At 36.5% G+C, this 22,610-nt stretch overlaps 1 protein-coding gene across 1 annotated transcript in view; it reads left to right on the top strand.

The window, feature by feature from the left end:
- The window catches only part of VWA8 (von Willebrand factor A domain containing 8), a 179,006-nt gene that overhangs the window by 93,496 nt on the left and 62,900 nt on the right, over positions 1-22,610 (top strand). Inside the window, exons 22-26 of the mRNA XM_079301747.1 lie at positions 2,850-2,925; positions 3,546-3,681; positions 4,334-4,453; positions 5,846-6,051; positions 13,832-13,983. Coding sequence (XP_079157873.1) covers positions 2,850-2,925; positions 3,546-3,681; positions 4,334-4,453; positions 5,846-6,051; positions 13,832-13,983 — 690 coding nt within the window. The remainder of the gene's footprint in view (positions 1-2,849; positions 2,926-3,545; positions 3,682-4,333; positions 4,454-5,845; positions 6,052-13,831; positions 13,984-22,610) is intronic.

The following is a 22,610-nucleotide window of genomic DNA, read 5'->3' as shown; positions in this document are numbered from 1 at the left end:
TGTGTGGCATATGATTCTGAAAGGAAAATAACAGTAATCTGTAATAACTATTGTAAAATCATTCTTATATACATGTCTGAATGTAATAGCCTAAGCAAATACAGGAGTTTCACATACACTTATCAAGCCAATGGAATTAATATTTGACTTACATTTAACTTCTGTAGTACATTGCAAATCCCCCTATATATTTCCTTAAATATTAAGGCAAACTATCAATAAAGCAGAAGAAAGATAAAATAAGAAAAAAATTAGAAGATAGATTCAGGATGTCAATTTTTATTTTAGTTTGATACCTTCTGTATTTTTTCTGATTATACTACTTTTGCAATAGCACTTAAATAAACAGTAAGCTCTTGTAGTGTTGTTTATCCCAAAAAAGTATGTCAATTCTGTCTTCTCCAAAGAATGAGATCATCCTAAGGGTTTGTGTGGGCTGCTGATTATTATGAAATACTAAACACAATTTCGTATTCCATATTAGGGGGTTGTAAGTAATCTTGTAGACCCAGAGGATTAACGTGCTCTGCAACAGTTAATTACTGTTCCATGTTACAGTAAAACACTGTTTAGCATTTTTGTCTTTTCTTGTGTCATCACCTGTGACTGTCCACAGCATCACTAGAGATCTCCATTTCCTGATGTGTTCTGTTCACTTCATTGTTCTTCATGCATTATCTAGAGCAAATTTATGATCTGTAAAGCATCCTGTAATGTGTCTTCCTTTATGTTATTCTTGGCCTTTGCTATCCTTGGGTCCTCTCATTTTCTCACCTTTCTGTTAATTTTAAGAGTTCACAGTTCAAATTTGACAAATTCTTCCCCTTTTTACCTTGTATTAATTCCTCAAATGCTTTTCCTTGTATTATTTCTGACTAATTAGTCCCTGTGACTTTCATATACTCTAGTGTTTGGTTTACAAATATTAAAATTCTTTTGCATCTGCAGTGGTATAGGCTTGAACCAGAAATGTTAACTGATAGTGGAGGTAAGTTGATACATGCAACCTGAGAATTAAGTCCCTAAATATTGTGTATGTACAAGAAACAAAAATCATTGGTCTGTTGTTATTTTTGGATCTGTTATTGATTTCTCTGCCCAGCATATAGATGGGTTAGAGACGCAGGATGACAGTAGAAGTTTTGTTTTTGTGTCCACAGTAGGATTTCTGAGATAATAGATCACTGCTACTGTTTATTTTAGTGATCTAAAAAATATATGTTGCAAGTGAATACAATGATAATATAACTATTAGGGGCAGGGTTGCCTGCTTTTGACAGGGTTAAATGAAGTGAAGGTGATTCTGTCTTTGTAACCTTTCCCCTTCTGGACTGAAGTTCAGATCAAGTAGATAAATATTAGAAGTCTTTCTTTCTGCCCTCTGCTTTATTCCTGTGCATGGGAACTGTGAGATAAATCAACTGTGGTCTTAAAGCTAAACAAGAAATTATTAGTTTTTAGGACAGAAATCTTGCTGAACAGCAGGTTCAAATAAAGGAAATGTGCAAGTTATGCTCTCAGTTTAAAACTGTAATTGGAAGCTGGCCACTTAATAGTTGTGCTGCTAACAGTACTGTTTGATTTCCTGTACCCATGAAGCTTATCAGAATTGTTGGTTTTTACAATACATTGCGAAATTAAAGGTAGAACTAAGGGGATATTTGGAAGAGTGAGTCAGCTAGGCTTAAGCAAACAGTTTTGTTACACAGCATGGCTGTGAAAAGTAAGAGATTTTTGTTGCATCAAATGTTGCATACAGTGTAAAGGTTACCAACCTTACCAATGTGGATCTCAAGCAGCGTTAAGAGGGGTTTTCCTCATGGGTATGATCAGCTCATAATTCTTTTGACACAGACTAATCTAAATTTTGAAGTACAGGAGAAAAGGGATGGCAAAACCAACTGCCCTAAGACTGAATTTCCTGTTGCTCATGAAAGCGTGGGAGTCATGGGGACCTTCTGTCATCACCCATGTCTACATTATTCTCTAGCTCCTTGGTCCTTCTAAACCCCAAAGTAAATGGGGTTGATTATACATATCATGACAAAGGTCTGGGCAAGTATTTTATACAATCAGGAGGGACTTTCCGTAGGTTATGGACATGTTAATGTAGGTGAATCCATTGTGGTGGTGTCTGTTGCTTCACCTTTCTGAATTGCAACTATTTTTCTACTAATCTGTACATTTAGTGGTGATTAATATAAATTAAAATAGTGAAGATTAAGGAATATTTTCATTACAGATATTAATTAGCACTATTTTAAATTTGAAGAAAAGGTAATTGAGCAATTCAAAGACAAACACAATTTAAGAAAAAACAAACTGTGCTACAAAAGTCTCTGTCCCATCTAAGAGCTTATACTGTTTATGATATAAAATGTAGCAAGCTGGTAGAGCTTAATTGATTATAAGAATTATACATTATTGGTTGTTGGATATGTTTGTTTGTAGGATTTTTGCTTGATGATATGTGGAGAACAAGCTAGAACAGTATCAATTCTTGTTTGTCACATAAATTGAACTTTCAGCTAGAAAGTTTTACTATAAATAGTAACATCATTAATGTGCCTGCATACAAAAAATACTGATTCCTTTCTCAGTTATTTTGTTTTCAGGGTTTATGAGAAATGGAGAACTACTGTGAAAGTCCTGGCAGAGGCAGAATACTCATATTTGACCACTAAGCTGGCATACTGTTGTTCCCAGTTATTCAAGTATTCTAAAAAAAGATACTTTTTCCTTTTAGAAAAATAGACTATTCAGTTTTTCATTTATTCATTTTGCACTTTATTGTAACTAAAATTCCTGTGTTTTCTTTAATTAATATCATCTGCTTTTCCACATTTCAGGGATACCACTGTACAAAGCCTTACCCTACAACCTTCCGTAAAGGATGGTCTTATTATATATGAAGATTCACCACTGGTCAGTAACAGCATTTGGATTTTATATTTGGAAATGTTTTTGATTTTAAATGTTGGTGATTTGATTTTTCATGGCATAGTGAGTGAGCATAATAAAAAACATTTTATTAATTTTTATTTGGTCACATTTCCTGTGCTAAATGTGAACAAGATAATAATCTTGGGAGTCCCCACATACAAAATGAGTATGGAAAATAATCTAGTATTAACCTGGCACATTCTAACTGTTAGATTGGTATTTGACTCCTTCTTTGTAGCACCTCACACCTACATGCTAAGTTGGGCTCCACACAGCTGTTGCAGCCATTCTTCAGTTTTCAGCTACATACTGACAGTCTAGATGCAAACTGGCTTTGCACTTCTCTGTCTGCACTCCAAGTTGTTCACAGTCAGGCTCCTCACTTCCCTCCCTAGCACGCCCATTTTCATCCCTATCCAGGAGAAATGGAAGCACACAGCTTTTCTGCTTCCTCTTCCTTCTGTTGTGGTTTGGTCACAGCTTATCCCTATCCTGAGTCCCTTTCTTGTCTCAGTGCCACTGAGGTGTCACTGCAGCTCACTGAGAAATCAGAATGCAGCTCCTTGTAGAGTTCTGACTGGTAGTGATTCTTTCTCTTCTAGGTAAAAGCAGTGAAGTTTGGACACATTTTGGTAATCGATGAGGCGGACAAAGCACCAACAAATGTTACCTGTATCTTAAAAACTTTGGTAGAAAGTGGGGAAATGGTTTTGTCAGATGGAAGGCGAATTGTTGCCAGTAAGTAGAGTGAAAGAGTTTTCTTTGTTTCAGTAAAATGTAGCGTGTTGCTGGTTTTCAGCAGTCACATTGCTGAGTAGCAACACAGACCAGTCCAAATGGATAAATTGTTTGTTGCTCAAAAGTTAACAATTAAAGAATTTACAGTCATTTTCTTTACCACTTTTGCAGTAGCCACCATGGGTATTTTTTAAATTAGCATTCTTGTGAATTTTACCAAAGAATTAAAAAAACCTAAACCCTGGAAGTGTTACTTGATCAAATAATGTCAGATCTATATAAAATCACATTTTATTTACCATTGGCTTCACTATTTTAGTGAAATTAGATATAAAGGGAGCAGGTAGTCCACATCCTAAGAACAGTGGATGCATTTTTACGTTTTTTTACAATTAAAACCCTTAAGTTACATTTTTGTGAGACAAACCATGAAACTTAGAAATAAAAGCTAGAAAGCTCAGTTGAATTATGTGTAAGAAGCTATTGAGTCTTTTTTTTTTTGTAACTGTTCTTCTAATTCTAAGAAGAATATAATTAAATTAGAAGAATTTTTATTATAATTCTAAGAATTCTTCACCTAATCTAATTATGTTCATTCATTCAGTTTTGCAAAGCTTAAATATGCAAGTAATACATTTTATTTCTTTTCCAGATCATGCTCATGCAGAGGGGAGAGAAAACGTAATAGTTATTCATCCTGATTTTAGAATGATAGTTCTGGCAAATAGGCCTGGATTTCCTTTCTTGGGTAATGACTTTTTTGGCACATTAGGTAAGTGATTAATATTAATTTATGATCTTTAATAGACTTGACTAATAGAATATCTGTCTTTAATAATTAGATGGCATGAAGAGATGGGGCCTTATGCATATTGATGCTTTGTTCCATGTAAGACACTAAGACTATCATGTAAATATACATATCTTGATAAAAGTGCCCAGACTTGCCCTGAATAGAAAAGCTGTATGTAATCATCTGTGTTAAAACTCTTTTGTTGTATGGGATCTGAACAGATATTGCAGACATAAGGTAATGGGAAATCTTTGCTAATGAGTGTATAGAGTATGCAAATACAGCAAACAAGTTAACTGTAGCCTTGACACCTGACAGTTCTCTCAACTGCTCACTAGTTTTTCCCCCATATCAAACAAGCATCTCAGGTGCTGTCCTGTTTGGTACAAGAGATGGTAGCTTGATGGATGGTTCTCTTCTTTGCTTTCATCAGTAAAGGCTACTCTATTTTTTCCTGCTAGCACTGTGCTACCTGCTTCTTAATTCTCATTTGCTTCTCCATGCATATGGCCATATATGATAGCTTTAGTAAAATACATATATTTGAATAGATTCTTAATTTATCTCAATATCAGGTAAGGCTGTTCAAATTTCACATCAATGATTTTCATATCAACAGAAGCCTTATTTTGGAAAATTCTTGGTAGGTACCAGAAATTTTGTGCATCAACAAAGATTGCTTAGAGCTTCATCTCACAGCAAAAACAAGAAGTTGCACAGGGGCAAGTGGTGAAGAATTCATTGGCCTGTATAATCTGGTGTTGGTTTAAGCGGGCCTCTGGCATTGTTGCTACATGATTTTGAACTGAATACTCTCCAGACTCCACTGACTGTATAATCTATGTTAGCTTGGCCATTTATGTGCAGGAAACTTAATTTATGTGGTTTTGCCTGTTAAATTTCATCATAATGCTTGATCTGCAAGAAGTAACATACTCAAAAGAGCAGGTGCAAACCCAATTCCATATTATCTAGTAGTTTGTTTTTCAGATGAGGTTCCCACTGAATGTGCATTCCTTGTCTGAAACTCATTGACTCTTAATTTCACCAAGTCCTTTTTCTGCAGGATCTGGTCATGCTTCTTCAAAGTTTTGTGCAACTGTTTAGAGACTTTTTATGAATAAACTCAATTTATAGATCGTATGTTTGGGATCAATATAATGTCAGTTTATGGAAAGAATATTTTACCACATTTCTTACTTCAAGACAGGCAGGGAGAAGAGATAAGATAAATTCAGTATTTCCACTAGACCTCTTAACTGGGTTTGCATTAGAGCTTTCTGCATTTCAAGATTTCTCTGCATTCAGGATGTTGTGATGCTACTTCTTTATAAATTATCTAACTTTGTGCTTTTTCTTTTGTCTTTGTAGGGGACATTTTTAGTTGCCATGCTGTCGATAATCCCAAACCACAGTCAGAACTGGCAATGCTTAAACAATATGGTCCTGATGTTCCAGAGGCAATTCTGCAGAGACTGGTAGCTGCTTTTGGAGAGCTCAGGAGCTTAGCTGACCAAGGAATTATTAACTACCCCTATTCAACTAGAGAAGTTGTGAACATTGTAAAACATTTACAGGTGCAGTACATCAGATTTAATTGTAAACTTGAGTTCATCAATACTAATTTTTTTAATGCCTGAAGGCTTTAGAAAAAAGATGCCATTATTGTTCATGCATTTTTATTGTGAAACACTTGTGAAACACTTTACATTTTGAAAGAAGTATGATATTAAAGACATTCAGATAGTCAGAGGGTAAGGATCACAGATGTACACAGGCAGATATTTTTCTGCATATTTATTCATAGATAGGAAAAAAAAAGTAAATCTGTTTTTCTACTGTGGGAGAAAAAAATGGCATACCATTTGCAATGTTCATACTGGCCTTCTTTATAAAACTCCATATTCAACATACTTCCAGGACAGAGCAACTGTTCATTTTATTCTGATATAAAATTTGTGGGTTTGATCCTTTCCTGTGAACACACAAGTTCCTACTGCATAACAATAATACATCTGAAGTGGATCTTTTCTAAGAAAAATGCTGTGTGGATAACAAATCACCAAGGCAATATGTAGGATTCATTATTACTTCCTGCACACATTTAACTGTAAAATTCTAATTTAATGATGATCTGGTTTTTAAATATTACAGTAAACTCTGACTTCTGTCTTTATAAATTGAAGGATGCTTTTTGCCTGAAGTATTTGAAATATAAAGTGTCTTAATGCTCTTTGAAATAGCAGTGGTTTTATTTTGTTCTGTTTATAATCATAAAGTTGTTAATTTGTTAATTTATAGACCATTTCTTGAATTATTGAGTCCTAGATTTTTTTTTTAGTAGTGAAAATTAATGTAATTTATACAAATAGAATATAATTTCTCACAAATTTTGACCTACTGCTCCTGTGTTTTATACTGCATAGTATATAGCAGGATTGCATGATAATTTTGTGCTTCTGGTCATGAACATATTCACACATATAAAGATACATACACAGATATTCAGATACTGCAGGGTGAAATTACTACTTCTAAAAATCTTCATCTCCCCAGATTTCTGGGGAGAATAGATTTTTTGTGCTCTGTGTTCTCTAGAGTGACATCTTAAGACAAACTGATGCTACTATGTTATCAATACTATAAAGAAAAAATGACACACAGTTACATTCAAAATGACAGTGAAAAAATTACAGACCTCAGGAATATTTGCTGTGCTGCTGAGAAGCTAACTTTTTAGGGTGTTTGTTAAATGAATTCCTTTTTTGTACTCATACCTTTCTGCTGTCTCTACCTTCCTTCCTAGCTTCTTTCCTTCATTCCCTCTCTCCAAGTAAGCTGAAGGTTTACTGATTTCTGTTGATAACCAGTGCAGAAACATAAGACTTAATTCTTGTTTTATTTGAATGTGAGCAACATCTAATTGAAGATTGAAAGAGCTGCATTGCTAATTGTCTTAAAGGCTCTTACTCTCTGCTTCTGTCTCCTTCACTTAAGCAGATTGGTATGGTCACTTCAACCTGACCACTGGGTGCATTCACTGGGGAAGTTTCCCATCTGCTAGGCTTTCACCTCTTTTAAAGTGTAAATATCCAAATACATCTCCAACATGTATCTTTGATTTGTTTTGTACCATTTATTTTCAAGATCCCAGTCTCCTACCAAGAGTGCAACATTTTGTTTACTGTAACTTGTTTTTCAATCTGAATAATAAAAAAACTAGCCAAAGTAGCCAAATGTAAACAATGAATATAAACATAATGGTTATTCCAAAGTAATATCTGGTCTTCAGATAGAGAAGAAAGAGGAAGGAGGGAAATAAAAGTCAATAAAATTGCTGGTTCTTAGGAAGGAAGGAGGGAAGTTAGTCATGTTGTTAAACAATCCTTACAGCAGTTCCACAGCCCTGCTCTCTTTGTACTATTGTGATGATTCCTTTCACATAATTTTGGAATTTTTTTCTTGTGTAAAAAAAGGTTGAAAGTTTTGGAGGAAATAATTGCTTTTGATTACTGCTGTCTGAGAGCACATCTGAGCATTGGGTCTAGTCAGTTAAAAATATGCTGATTGCTATGGTATCAGCATATTGTTGGGCTAATCTCTGATGCTGATTAATTGTGATCTTCAGCATTTAGGATACACATAGGGAGTACAGTTACAAGATTATCCTCCCCTAAAGATTATGCAAGTAGGGAATATGTAGTAATTTAGTTGTAGCTTAGACACTGTGCTCAGAGCTAGGTTGCCTATACTACCTTTTTCTTAGGGGAAGTTTTTTTTGGTGATGCTTGAGATACCAAACTGTTCTGAAGACCCAAAACTGCAGGCATAGGGGGAGTTGTCTAATTCAGATACCTAATTTGATTGCTGCAACTTTTCTTCCTCACATACTGTATCAGGAATTTGGGTCTTGCTGCTCTAGTTGGCAGGTGACCTGGATACAGCCTTTTTGTCTTGCCCAGCTCAGTTTTCAGACTGTCAAATATCAAAAGGCTTTATGTTAATAGTAGCTTATGGGTAAGCTCAGATGCTCTGCCCTTGCTCTGTTGGGTTACCATAAGGTGCCTGTAAGCAGGGTATGCTATGACTGCTTCTCTGCAATCTAATATGCTGTTTTTCATGAGACCTTGGTAGATGTTAATCAGGAAAGCCATGTTAGTCTAGATAAAATGGCAATAGTTTTTTCTCAATAGTTTTTTTAACTCTTTTTAAGTTTCAGAAAGCTGAGATTTTTTCTTATAGTTTATCTTTCTTGTTTATATCTGAGATTGTTTCCTAATAGTAGGCACTAGTCTAAGAGTTTCTGAGCAGTAAGTGCCTAAGAAACCTTCTGGATCTGAAGTTTACTCATCATCACGTTTTAAGGCCTATTCAGTAAGGTTTTGTGGTAAGTTAGTGCTTTTTTTTTTTTTTTTTTTTTATGTTCAGCCAAATTTTAAAAGGAAACTAGGCTTATCGAGTAACAGTTTATTTCTCCTTCTCACTTTGCTGCCTAATAACCTTTTATCCTTTTTGGCCAGTCACAATATATCTAAGTTATCAATTTTCAAGGATAATTAGGTTTCTGCTGGCTTAATCAAAACCAGTGGCTATGTGACAGAGAGGAACTGGTTGAAGTTGCAGGGGGATAATTTATCTGTGTTGTTTGGCAGTAAGTGATGCCTACTAAGGTACTGGTTAATCCATTATGTCTGTCACTCAGGATGAGCCATAGGCATGGTGCTTCTGGCCCTGCTGAAGGACAACTGAGGAGACACAGAGCTGGCAACATTGAGTTGAAGGGCATAGGGGTGTGTGCAGGGGGAAACCAAGAGCAGAGGGGAGTGAGCAGGTAGGCAGAGATCTGTTAGTGTGCAGAGTGGGCCTGTGAGATGGTACATGGAAAATAGTCAGATACCCGAGGGCACCAAGATACATAGGGAAGTGAGTGTTAGTGAGAACACAAGGTAGAAGTCTAAAACAAAATGTCTGGACTCATTAGACACTGAATACCAGGTAATTTACCACTTTCTTTTCAGGGCAGTGGTAGAGATACACTAGACCTCAATGGGTATAGCATATTTAAATTAAGCTTCTTGATTTCTACTAGAAAATTACAATTTTGCTCATAGATTTTACACAGACTGTAGCAATACATATCCTCATGGAATGTTAGATCCATAAAAATGCAGCTTTTTCACAAGTCAAATTCTTTATTAAATAAAGCATACAATATATAAATAAAAATATAAAATTGTTGAAGGCAGAAAACTGTGTTACTGTTTAAAGGAATAGACAAGAATCTAAGTTTGAAAATAATCTAAGGTACACACAGAAGTGTTACTTGTAAGGGAAAGAATCAGTGAATGACAACCAGACAGACTGATAAGAGATCAATATTTTCTTCTAGTAATCTCATTTTAAAAATCAATAGAAACCAAATTTTTTTTAATGTTCAATTTAAACTCCAAAACATTCAACCTTTTTGGGTTTTATTGTCTTTTTCTTTTTTTCCCTTTAAGTGAACTCTCATTTCCTTTCTTCAGTAAGCAGTTGTCTAAGCAGTTACTAAAGAGGGATTAGATTTGTTCTGGTTGAAACTGGAGAACTGTGATTTTTTTTAATTACTGGAATAGAGGACCTTTGTACAAGTGGCTCAAGTGGCTTGTGTTTGTAGAAGCCCTCTGTTGTACCTCAGGAAATTTTTCATGATGTCCTGCTGGCACAAGAGGCATGGAACCATTGAGGTAATTCATTGAAGAAAAGTGCACTGATGACAGAAGTTATGCAATGATTAAAAAAACTATGACATGGAGACTCCTAGGGAAAACTGGATATTATTTGAAGATCTTGACCAAGGTTTCTGCAGTAGTTAGTGCAGGGCAGGTGAAAATGTAGTTCATGAGAAAATGAGATAGCTTGGTGCTAGTGTAATGGTTGTGCTTTGCACTGAGAAGAACAGAGAAAATGCAGTGTTCATCATATAAATGTTGTTTTAGAATGATACTTACTTTTGACTCAAAGGCAATTAAAAATACAGAAGTTAACACTTCTACTACTAAACATTGTCATGAACTTTTTGATTCACCTTACATGTGAAATGTTTATACAGTGTTTAGTTAGAATAGCTGATGGGAGAATGGGTTTCATTCAGTAAGAACTGGACATTGTAATAAGCATGGCACAGGTTGTAGAATGATTTTATATTACCCCACAACAACTTTTATTTTGCTAAGCTGAACTTCTAATCAGAACTTCTAATCAGTCCCTCAGGTTTAGAAAGCAGAACATAATTTAACATCTTTTTATAACAACACTAGTACTAAAATATTCTGTGCCACGTACACCACAGATAAAAAAAGGTTTGCACAAGCTTAATTTAGCAGTGGTATTCTAGTCTATCACAATGACTAGCTAATTTTAGAATTATTCATGTCACAGGTATTTTATTAGTGAGATCAGGTATTTATAAAGTTGGGACAATATTAAACTCCTAGGGCTGATATTTGATTAAGAGTACAGGTCATAACATTTCTGAAAATCTTCTGTTTCCTTCTGTTTTAATTTTTAAGTAGGATTCAAGTATCTGTATTTTTAATACATTTATACAATTCTCTGACTCTTAAGTCTGTTTTTCATGTTCTCTGTACCAGCCTAGCTCACTAATGGGGAAAAAAACAATTAAGGCTGCAATTTTCTAAAATACCTCTTCACAAGTTTATGTTCATCTCTGTGAATGTGCCATACTGAGCTGGAAGGATCTAGATCTTGTCTGAGAGATCTCAGACGTTTGAATAAAAGGCTGTGGAGAAAAAGTGAGATATTTTTAAATGGAAAGATTCTCACTCCCATCCCTTGCCAAAAAAAAAGGATAAAATAAATCAGTTAGGCAGCAAAATTCTAGGATATACAGCAAGTTGGTAAATTTTTTTAAAAATTCTTTTTATTTGGTTTGCTTCATTTACATCTGTGGTGGGCTAACCCTGGCTGGATGCCAGGTGTCCACCAAATCTATTCTGTCACTCCCCTCCTCAGCTGGGAAGAGAAAATATAATGAAGTGACTGTTGATGGAGATAAGGGCAGGGAGAGATCACTCAGCAATTACTGTCACAGGCAAAACAGACTTGACTTGAGGAAATTAGTTTAATTTATAGCAAATCAAATCAGAGTAGGAAGATGAGAAATAAACACAGATCTCAAAACACCTTCTCCCTACTCCTCCCTTATTCCCAAGTTCAACTTCTCTCCTGCTTTTCTCTACCTCCTCCCCTTCAGCAGCACAAGAGACTGGGTAAAGGCAGCTGTGATCAGTTGTTCACATGTCTCTGCCACCCCTTTCTCCTCAGAGGGAAGACTCCTCACTGTCTTCCTCTGCTCCAACATGGGGTCCCTCCCATAGGAGACAGTCCTCCCATGAGCTTCCACTTCCATGAGTTCTTCCCACTGGCTGCAGTTCTGCAGGAACTGCTCCAACCTTGGGGCCTTCTACAGAGTCACAAATTCTGCCAGCAAACCTGCTCCAGCATGGGCTCCTCTCCCCACAGAGTCACAAGTCCTGCCAGGAACCTACTCCAGTGTGGGCTTCCACAGCCAGAGATCACAGCCTCCTTTTGGCATATACCCACTCCAGCTTGGGGTCCTCCACCTCAGTGGCTTTCTTAATCAATGACATCAGTTTCTCTGGGTGGTTTTGTGATGTTGAAAATTCTTAATTTTTCTTATTTTGACTTACAGAATCCTAGAAGAGTTTTAGCTGGGAGGCATCTAAAAGATACTCTAGCTTTAATCCTGCTGCTGTGGGAAGGGACACCTTTCCCTAGACTAGGTTGCTCAAAGCCCCATCCAACCCGCCCTTGAGTATTTCAGGGGCATCCACAGCTTCTCTGGGCAACCTGTGCCAGTGACTCACCATCCTCATAGTAATGAATTTCTTCCTAATACCTGATCTAAATCTGACCTTTTTCAGTTTAAAGCCCCCCCCCCCTCCCGCCTTGTCCTGTCACTACATGCCCTTCCAGTCCCTCTCCATGTCTTTTATAACCAAAGGTCTCCTTAGAGTTTTCTCCAGTCTGAGTAACTCTCTCAGCCTGTTTTCACAGGAGAGGTGCTCCAGCCCTCTGATCATCTTTGAGGCCTTCTTATGGACTCAGTCCACCAGGTCCATGTCTTTCTTATGTTGGAACCCCAGAGCTGGAAGCAGCACTATGGGTGGGGTCTCATCAGTTCAGAATAGAGGGGCAGAATCTCCTCCCTCACCCTGCGCTGCTCTCAGTGCAGCCCAGGACATGTTTGGCTTTCTGGGCTGCAAGTACACATTGGTCATATACAACTTCTCACCTTCCAGCACTCCCAAGTCCTTGTCAGAGCTGCTCTTGGTCTGTTCATCTCCCAGCCTGTGCTGATGATACCCCAACTGGGTGCAGGACCCTGCACACAGCCTTGTTGAACCTCATAAAATTCCTGTGGCCCCATTTCTCCACCTGTCCAGGTCCCTCCAGACAGCATTCCATCCCACAAGCATGTTAGCTGTATCAGTCAGCTTGGTATCATCTGTAAATTTTCTAAGACTGCACTCAATCTCACTATGTCATTGATGAAGATAATAAACAGTCCTGGTTTGAGCACAGACCCCCCAAGGTCTGTACTGACCATTTGATGCACATCTCCATCAGGACCCTGAGCCATTGCCCTCTACCTTCTGCATGCAAACATCCACCCATTTAATTCCTCATCCAGAATAACCAGTCCAGCACAGTAACAAAACTTTAATTGCTGTTAAAGATATTAATGAAAGTCTGATAAATATTTGGGGTTTTTAAATGTACATAGCACATTTCAACTAGTATTTTTCCCTAAGGAAGAAAAAAAAAGTTTGTGAATTTCTGTGTCTACTAAAATCCATCATGACCTAAAATAGTTTTTGTTAATCAAACAGTGTATTATCTGCTTCTCTATATTCAACATTAAGAGTGAGAATTCTTAAATTAATTGTATGGGTGAAATGTAGGAATGTGTGTCATTATGTCTGATCTTTGTGGTTTACAGAAAGCCAATTTTTAAAATCCAGGTTATTATTAATTCTATTCTCCAATGATTACACCATCTTATTATGTGTATAATGGAAGTAATTCTTTAAACCATTAATGGTGTTTAGTGTTAAATAATAGTCACATGCTTTTTTGTTTAAATCAAGTTTAGTGTCAATAATTTCATTCTGACTTGAAATGATGTTTGGGAAAATAAAGGTAAAGATTACTTCAGCACTTGTCTGTCAGTCAAAGTTACTGTTACAGTCGTTCATTTTAGAAGTACTTAATGATATGCTGTACCTTAGTAAATTGTCACTAAAAGAAATTTGGTGGTCTGTTTCTTCACAGAAATTTCCGTCTGAAGGACTCGCAAATGTTGTCCGAAATGTGTTTGACTTTGACTCCTACAACAAAGAAATGTGTGAAATTTTATACAACACTTTGCACAAATATGGGATACCTATTGGAGCAAAACCGACCAATGTACAGCTGGCCAAGGAGTAAGAATAACATAAGATATATATTAAGAAGACATTTTTCTCATGATCACTTTTTACAGTGTGTTATCTTGCTGCTAATTGATTTAAAAACAACCTGGAATTCTTGGAAGTCAATCCTCCACTGGTTCAAATTTACAATCTTTCAAACAAGTTACAACAATATAAATTACTTCATGATCAAGTATTTGCTTATTATTAATATTTTATCTATAATGTCCATGTACATATTAATAGCTTGTAAGGTAAACAGGTATATCTTAATAAAGGGAAATACTTGTTTCTTCTCCTGTGTTTTTAATTTAATTGCAATACTCTTCTGTCCTCTTACTTATTGTGTAAGTCTGCAGAAAAAAAAGTTGTCTTCAGTGGTAGTTGGATTTTGTCTTTGGTGCTTACAGAGGGCTCTACAAAAGTATTTCTCCTGAATGGAGCAGTGCATGTAAGCTCCAAGAGCAGCTTTTGTATGTGTCTGTAAATCACTGTTATCCTGTAATTCTATTACTAGTTGACATATTACACCATATACTTCTCTTGCAGAGGTTAGAATCAAAGAATCAAAACAGCTACATGATGTAGTAATGCCCTCCTGTCTTCAAGCCACCCCTGACTCTCTGAAGGGGTCTTACCAGAAAGCTGGAGAGGTACTTTTTACAGGGGCATTAATTGATAGGACAAGGGGCAATGGCTTTAAACTTAAAGAGGGTATGTTTAGAGCTGATATTAGGAAGAAATTCCTTACTATGAGGGTGGTGAGACACTGGAACGGGTTGCTCAGAGAATTTGTGGATGCCCCAATCCTGCAAGTGTTCAAGGCAGTGTTGGACAGGGCTTTAAGCAACCTGGTCTAGTGGAAGGTGTCCCTTCCTATGGCAGAGAGGGTTGAAACCAGAAGATCTTTAAGGTCCCTTACAACCTTGTGTACTATTTATGGTTCTGTGAAACAAATGTAATATGTTCTTCCAAAATTCACAGAAAACAGGCTTAAGTAGATCATATTAAAAAGCAATTAGACAACTTACTGTCTTGAGCTTAATACATAATTCATTTATGAAGAAACAAATATTTCCCTTTCATGGAGAAAGCTTTATGGAGACATGGAAAATTGAGAAAATTGAGTTTGCAACATGACATGCATACTTTATATTTGCTAAGGAGGGACTGATTTTTATGGCATGATATATTGATAGTGATTCTGGTACCGGTGAGCGATGACTGGAACAATTGCCCAGAGGGGCTGTGGAGTGTCTCTTACTGGAGATATTCAAGAACCTTTGGATGCAACCTTGTGCCACATGCTCTAGGGTGACCCTGCTTGGGCAGGGAGGTTGGAACAGATGATCACTGTGGTCCTTTCCAGCCTTACACATCCTGTGTCCTTGTGTAGGTTTCTCCTGCTGCAGCACCACTGTTATCGTATCTAACACCCTACATATAATTATTAAAAAACTATTGGCAGCATAGTGTCTATGGTGCACCTCTTAATTTTGATGACAGGACTATTACATGCCTGGGGAGCCAGTATTTGAGCAATGTCAAAATCTGTCAAATTGACAGATCACGCTTGAAAGTCTTGCCCTAATTTCTTTGCTGAACATCACTTGGTAATTTCTATTTTAAAGAGTTACAATCTTTGTCATAATTTTTGAGAAATTTGCTCTGTGTATAATTTTAGAAGTATTAGATGTGGGAGAGGATTCTTTAGTAATGAGACAATCAGAGGTTTGGGAGATATAAGAGGAAGATTACTGTAATTGGGGCTGCTCAGTCTAGAAGTGAGAAGATAAAAGAAAAATGTAATTATATTGAATTAAAGATCATCACCTGATCATTTTGAATTCATCACTGAGGTTTTCCAGGACAGGTTACACCAAGGATGATGGACTTAGAAGATCCCCACAAGGTACTTATCAAAAACTTGACTAGGCAGGCAGCTGTGAGCCCATAATTTGTACACTGAAGGCCCAGGGGAGGAGAAACTGCAGAAGCAGTTCACACACAGCTCATAAAAGCAGCTTTTTCTTAAATCTCACCATGCTGAGCACCTGGCTTTGATGATCTAGCTATCTTGGTCTCAGTCTCTCACTTGCATCCACCCCAGCCAGCATTTCAGGTTCTTACCCCTCCATTGTAAGACAACCTTGGGTTTGGTCATGAGATTCACTCCTATGGAGCACATAAGCCACACGTAGATCACCTTGAATCACAGCCACATCTTTCAGGTTTAGGCACAGGTGATTCTGTTTTGAGATTAAAGGAACATTGAGATAATGTCTCCAAATCTGTTCCAGCCCATATTGCAAGCTCCCATGATAGACAGACACATTGAGGTAATTTGGTATATGTTTGGACTGCTGCAGAAAAGGTATTGGAGTACTGACTTCTGTACAGTTTTCCATGAATATGAGAATAGGATAATGGTTAATCTAGTCTGGCCCACTTCCTTCAGAAAAGATGCAGGTTATTCTAAAACCTTATCTCCTTTTTTTCATGATTCATGCCTGAAGACCTTCAGAGATGAAGTTTTATAACCACCCAAGGCAAGTCAGTCTAGTTTCTAAATAGCCTCAGCACTAGAAAGTCACCTCCCAGTCTTCCCTGTTTTTAAAAAAGGCCTCTCTTTGGTTTTATTTTGCTTTTATGCTCCTTGTCTTCACTTGGTGTGCGTCCCTCATTAAGTATTGGGTGTGAAACTGATCAAGTTCATTTTTGCTGGAGCCAAGTACAGTAGTATGAGAGTACAGAGTAGAAATGTATTGGCATTTTGAAAGTCCAACATATTTGTATTCCATGCAATATTTAACTCATCTCTCATTTTTCTAAACATAAACCTCCACATCCTTTTTGCAAAATCCTCCATAGTTCTTACCCCATTTTCACTTTATGCAATCAACTTTCTTCACATTTACATTTTTCTTACTGTATTGGATTTTTTCAGATTGGTTTCGTGACATGTCAGAATCACTTTCCATTTTAAGCTTGTTTTTCTACCTGCTTCTAGCCTCTCACAAGCTGGCAATCTGAAGGTGTGATTTCTATGTTTTTCCAGTGACAACACCATATCCCCACAGATGACTTCTGTGCCCCAGTCTTTTTTCAGTAGACTTTAAAGACTTACCAGCTATCATAATAAATCGCTCAGCAGTTCTATTAAGTAACATGAAAACTGGGATAATAGTCCAAACCAATTTTGCCTGAGGATGTTAGTCATACAACTAAAATCATTGTATAAGAATACAAATCCTGTACAATTAAATTTTGCAATACAGAAGCATTTCCTGGAGATTCTGGGACAGGAAAATCATTATAGTGAAATGCTGACTCCTTTATACAGGTGGTCTCTGGCACATCTTCACAATTTGTGAATTCTTATTTTAATAATCTTTGGAGAAGTCTGTCACCTATTACTGAACTGAAAAGAAAACTTGTATAAATCAGAATTATTTAAATTGCTGCTGCAACATAACTCCTGTAAATATAGGAAAAAAATCATGAGACACACAAGCAACAGGCTAAAATATTGGGTCTCAATAGAATTATTTAGGTATGCATCCAGCTGAAATTGCTGAAATCCAGGGGTAATTAAACAGAAGCTTGCAGTGACCCTTATGGGAATTTTGGATTAGACCCTGGAATTAATATACCTGCTCTTGGAAGGGAGATTAGATAGTGAGTAATGGTCATTTACAGAATGGTTCTTGAAGTAGTTGTAGAGAGAAATTAATTTGTTGATACTAATTTATTTATTCGCAAAATTAGTATAATATATTAGACCTGTAAAGGAGTGCTTTACTTGGTCTTTTTGCTTTTTTCAGTTTTTCACTTTTTTCCCAGGTAGGATAACCATTCTTCAAGGAACTGACATGTTCAGTATTGTCAGGTGTTAAAATACTGTCTCTCCTGGTACCACCTGTCCACTAGTTTATTAATTTTATCAGTATTGTATGTAAAGCAGATGGATTGCCTATGATGGTTTGCCAAGACATAGTAGGTAAAATGAATTATTCATGGTACTAACTCATTATCTTTCTTTATGTGTACAACTACATTTTGTTTTTCCCATTGACATCTGCTATGTCATATTTTTCTGAATTCATGTTAATCTGCCATTTTGATGCACAGTTCGGACCGCCTGCAATTTCTAGGTAAAACAGCATTTAATCCTAATTCTGACATTTATCCTTGATGAAATTGCCATTCTGTATTTTTTCTCCTGTCGCTATTCACTTTGTGCTTCCTATAATTTCAATGTTTGTTTTATATTAACTGGTTTTTTTGTATGTAATGTAAATATGTCAATTTTAACTGCTTTGTTTTTCTCTTGAGACTGTTCTTTTGTGTGGCTTCCCCCCCCCCCCCGCCCCCCAGGTAATCTGTAGTTAATTATTGGATATATCTCATATCATATATATCTGTTGTCAACCCTGTGTGTTGCAGGGCCAGCTGAGAAAGAGGAATTGTCAGGGAACAGGAGTTTTAGCATGCAACAGTTCTGAATGTCTGCTTCAGAATGTCTACTGAATGTCTTCAAATCAAAATATGTTTAGATAAATTATGGAGAACTGGTTGGCAAAGACTTTTCCTGATCTTAGTTAAGTCCAAAAAGGTTACGTGGGATGGAAATCTTTTTAGCTAGATGGAGCACAGGCTGTTACTGAAGGCCTGGAATAATACATTCTGTGCCAGCACTGAGCTGGTTTACAAGATCATGTATTAAGCAGCTTTGTTTTCTGTCTTAGTTCTTGTCCACAGCTGTACTAATATGATGTCTGGCAGTGAAGAATTTGCTTTCAGTGGATCTACAGTTTTACAAGATTCATAGCCATCTTCTAGTATGTTCTCTGAAAGCTAGACAAATAACTTCATAAAGCAGGTTCTGTTGACTGTTTGGATACAGTTGTTTGATGATTTAGGTTTTTTGCTGTTTGATAATTTTTTAAAATACTGTGAAACAAATTTGTTTTCTTAAATCAAAAATATAAAATTGAAAGAAATTGTATTCTATAGGTGTTACTTGAAAAAGTTTTCTAGCAGCACAAGGGAATTACGTTTAGACAGGTCATTTCCCATTTGATAGCTGTGCATGCAGAAATTCGGGCTAAATATTAATTTTTTGTAGAATTGCCCCATCAACTGTAGGTCTTGTGCAATCACTTTTCTGAACAAAATACCTGCCCACATATATATATATATTTCATGGGCAGCAGTAACCATGTGGAAAACCAGGATCTAAAATTAAGGGTGAAAAAACCATAAAAGCAATTTTGAATTTTCCTTAAGCAACAGGTTTTGATACATCCATATTTAAAGAACTGATCAGGAATAATTCCTTAGAACTTGCTTTTAAATCTTGGATTTCTTACAAGATTAACATTAACAAGATTAGATGCAGTTTACCTGTACTTTTTCTGTTCTAGAAATCATTTCCAGCTTTTGAGGAAGGCAAAAATCATGGATTGGTCTGTACACCCCAGCTTGGAGAGACCAATGAAGTTTTAGTACCGTTCTTACCCAGCCACTGCAATTTTGTGCCTATCAGATCTCTTTGTCTTACAGATTTTTGCTAGTGTTGACATTTCCATTGTATTCTATCAACCTTTTATGTAAATGCTATCTGGTTAATTAATTTGGAATACAGCAATGTGGCAGGAGCATCTAGTGAAGTTTTTACTCATCCTGTCACTTCAAGTTATTTTCAAAATCTGTTTCTTATAATTTGAAGTCCTGGGAAAAGAAGGTAATTCCCTTACTTCAATGTGTATCATAGGTATTCATAAGGGGAAGGCTACTAAATTGTATACACATTTTCAGTGTGAATATGTTGTTCTAGTCATTCTGCACCCTCACTTCCTTCCTGAAAATCGTCCAGGAAGCAGACTGATTGTAAGACCTTAATGCCACCAGCTTCTTCAATACTCTTAGTTTTTCTTAGACCAGACTTAACACGAGGGAGCAGTGAGACAGCAAAAAAAAAAAAAAAAAAAAAAAAAAATTGTCAGGCCCTGAAAGAATGGCTCTTGACAAAGAGCTTTGTATTGTGAATTCTGCTTTATGTTTTATTCTGAAATTAAGATCTACATTTCCCTCCTCTTTGCTATTTATGATGATTTGCTCTACTGCCTCAGAGAAACTACATCATTCAGGAACAGGGAGGAGAGCAAAACCTCAAAAATCTAGGAGAAAGTAGAAATCAGTTTTTGTGAAGGAATAGAGGAACTGTTAGCAAAGAAAATCTCCAGAAAGCTGAAATAGAGTGAAAATGTTTGTTTGGGAATGCAGTCTGCAATTCTGTTGCTATAAAAAGCAGGGTATTTGGTTAGAGCTGGTTATTAACATATGTTTTGTTTTAAATTTTAATAGCTATTCATGATCATTAGTAAAGTTGATTTCTAGGATGTTGTCCATGGGAGTAATGTGTAAGGAATTAAAACTAAAGTCCAGAAACTTGTGAGAGCTGATGTTCCACTGAGCTAATGGGAAATAACTGTTGCTGATTATAGGCATATCAGAGATTATGCTATTTGGAGTCATAGAGCAAAAGGAAGTCTCCAGAGTTTTTTGTACACAAGACAGCTTGTGGCTCAAGACATAACCAATGCTTTGCCAACAAATCATTTAGAAACCCGAACTGAAGGCTGAAGTAAAATTCTAGTTCATAGATATCTAAACTCACATTTAGTCTAGTGACTTGACTGCCTGTTTTTCTGGTTGCATGAATAAATGTATCTAAGAATTTTGTATATGTTAAAATACTGCATCATTAATGTTTTTTCCTAATGGTGTTCAATATTGTCATTTGCCATGGAAAAACACAACCCCATGTACTTGGGAGTTTTTGTTTTGTTAGGTTTTGGGTTTTTTTTAAGCTTAATTTCTCTTCTTCATTTGGGATGAATTTCGCCTATATTAGCTAGGTGTAAGAATGGAAAAACGCAGAATGAAGTGAGGAAAAGTGCCAAATTAATCACTCTACAAACATTGATATCTATGAATATTTTTAGTCAGGCAACAAACAGGCAATGAAGACTCTCCTGGCTCTTTGACTAAGACAGAGAATTAATGAGATACTCTTTCCTCATTACATGCCCCAATGGCACATTGCTGGCAGCTGGCCATTTATTTATCTGTGAGCACCAATGATCTATAGCATCCAGACCATTTTCTGTTTGCAAAACAGTGTCTTTGGCTGTCTGACTGCCTTGGCAGATGGTCCAAACACAGAATAGTAATGGAGGCTGAGTGAATGCCTGCAATTTCTGGCTTTTGGTTGCTTGAGGTTTGGTATCAAAATGGTATCAATATACCATTAAGAAATGTTAAGACATCTTTCCTGAATTAGTAACAAAGATTAAGAGATATCTGTATTCAGTCCCTGACTTTTCCCATAAGTTCTTAGGGGGAAAATAAAATAAAACTAAAATTCTCAGAGTTTTATATATAGTCCAGCTAATCTTCTATTTTTTTTTCTTGGGTGGGGGGGAGGTGGGGGAGGAGGGGGCATCCCCTTCTTATTCTGAAAATAATATAGAGAACAAATTAAACAAACTTCTATATCTTAAAGTGCCAGGTTGATTGGTGAGGAGAGGGGAAATAATTGTAATGGTAGGAAAAAGCATAATCAGATAGGACAGAAGAAACCAAGCAGATACTTTTAACAAACAGTCTAAGAGGACTTCCTTAAAATAGACTTTGAAGATATTTATAGAAACTGGGAGAAGGAATGTCGTCTATTCTCTTGCCAAGTCCTGTAGCTGTACAATAATGTGCAACAGCATGTAACACAGAATGCTGTTTTGATAGGAGGTCTCTTTAGGAGTGACTGGTCCCAAAGAAAAGAAGGCAAAAGTTATGAGTTTGTTAGCATGAAGGTATCTGTGCCAATTAATGAAGTCAAACTGCTTTCAGTGGTTGTAAATCACTTCAGAGGAAAGAAAAAGAAAAATTGTGCTGTCTGTATTTTGCTGTGATGCTGCATTGTCACACATCAGCATTCTCTTTTCCTGTCTAAATGAGCTTTGCTGTGATCCACGTATTTCTTCCTTAGATAAAAGATACAGAAATGAGGAAATTAGGCCAAGGTGAGCAAATGTGGCTGTTGAGGATGTCCCTGTTCTTTCTGTAGATTGTAATGGCCAGAAGGCTATGGGATAATCTCATGTCTCTATTCCTTTGCCTTTGTTCATGTGAGCAGTGGCAAAATAAACAGAACTAGTTCACAGAACTTTCATTGCATGCTTAGAGAGCCACCGTGCTTACTGTGCTTACTCTGCTGGTCTTTTAGAAGAGTGAGCTACTGACAGGAGTTCCTTTAAGGGGTGCTGTCACAACCTGCCTGATCCAAATAAAGCAAAGCAAGAGATGGTTTGGATATATCTCATAATTCAGACTGGAAAACTTTTCCTTTTGAGGGCGTATTATATGCATTGTTTCTTCTTTTATGATGCTGCTTAGATTGTGTCTGTATGAGTAGTCCAGAAGGCTAAAAGTTTTTGTGATTTATAATGTAAAAAAGGAATTAAATATTTTAACAGGGAAACACTTTGTGCAGGAGAATCTTCACATATATTTTATTGAAAAAATGTAGTTGTGTGACTTATTTATTCTGTATCACTTACTGGTTAATAAATATA

The sequence above is a fragment of the Erithacus rubecula genome (assembly GCF_903797595.1).
Source record: "Erithacus rubecula genome assembly, chromosome: 1".
Taxonomy (NCBI): domain Eukaryota; kingdom Metazoa; phylum Chordata; class Aves; order Passeriformes; family Muscicapidae; genus Erithacus; species Erithacus rubecula.
The sequence above is the reverse complement of the archived record's forward strand: the minus strand, read 5'-3'. Positions and strand labels throughout refer to the sequence as shown.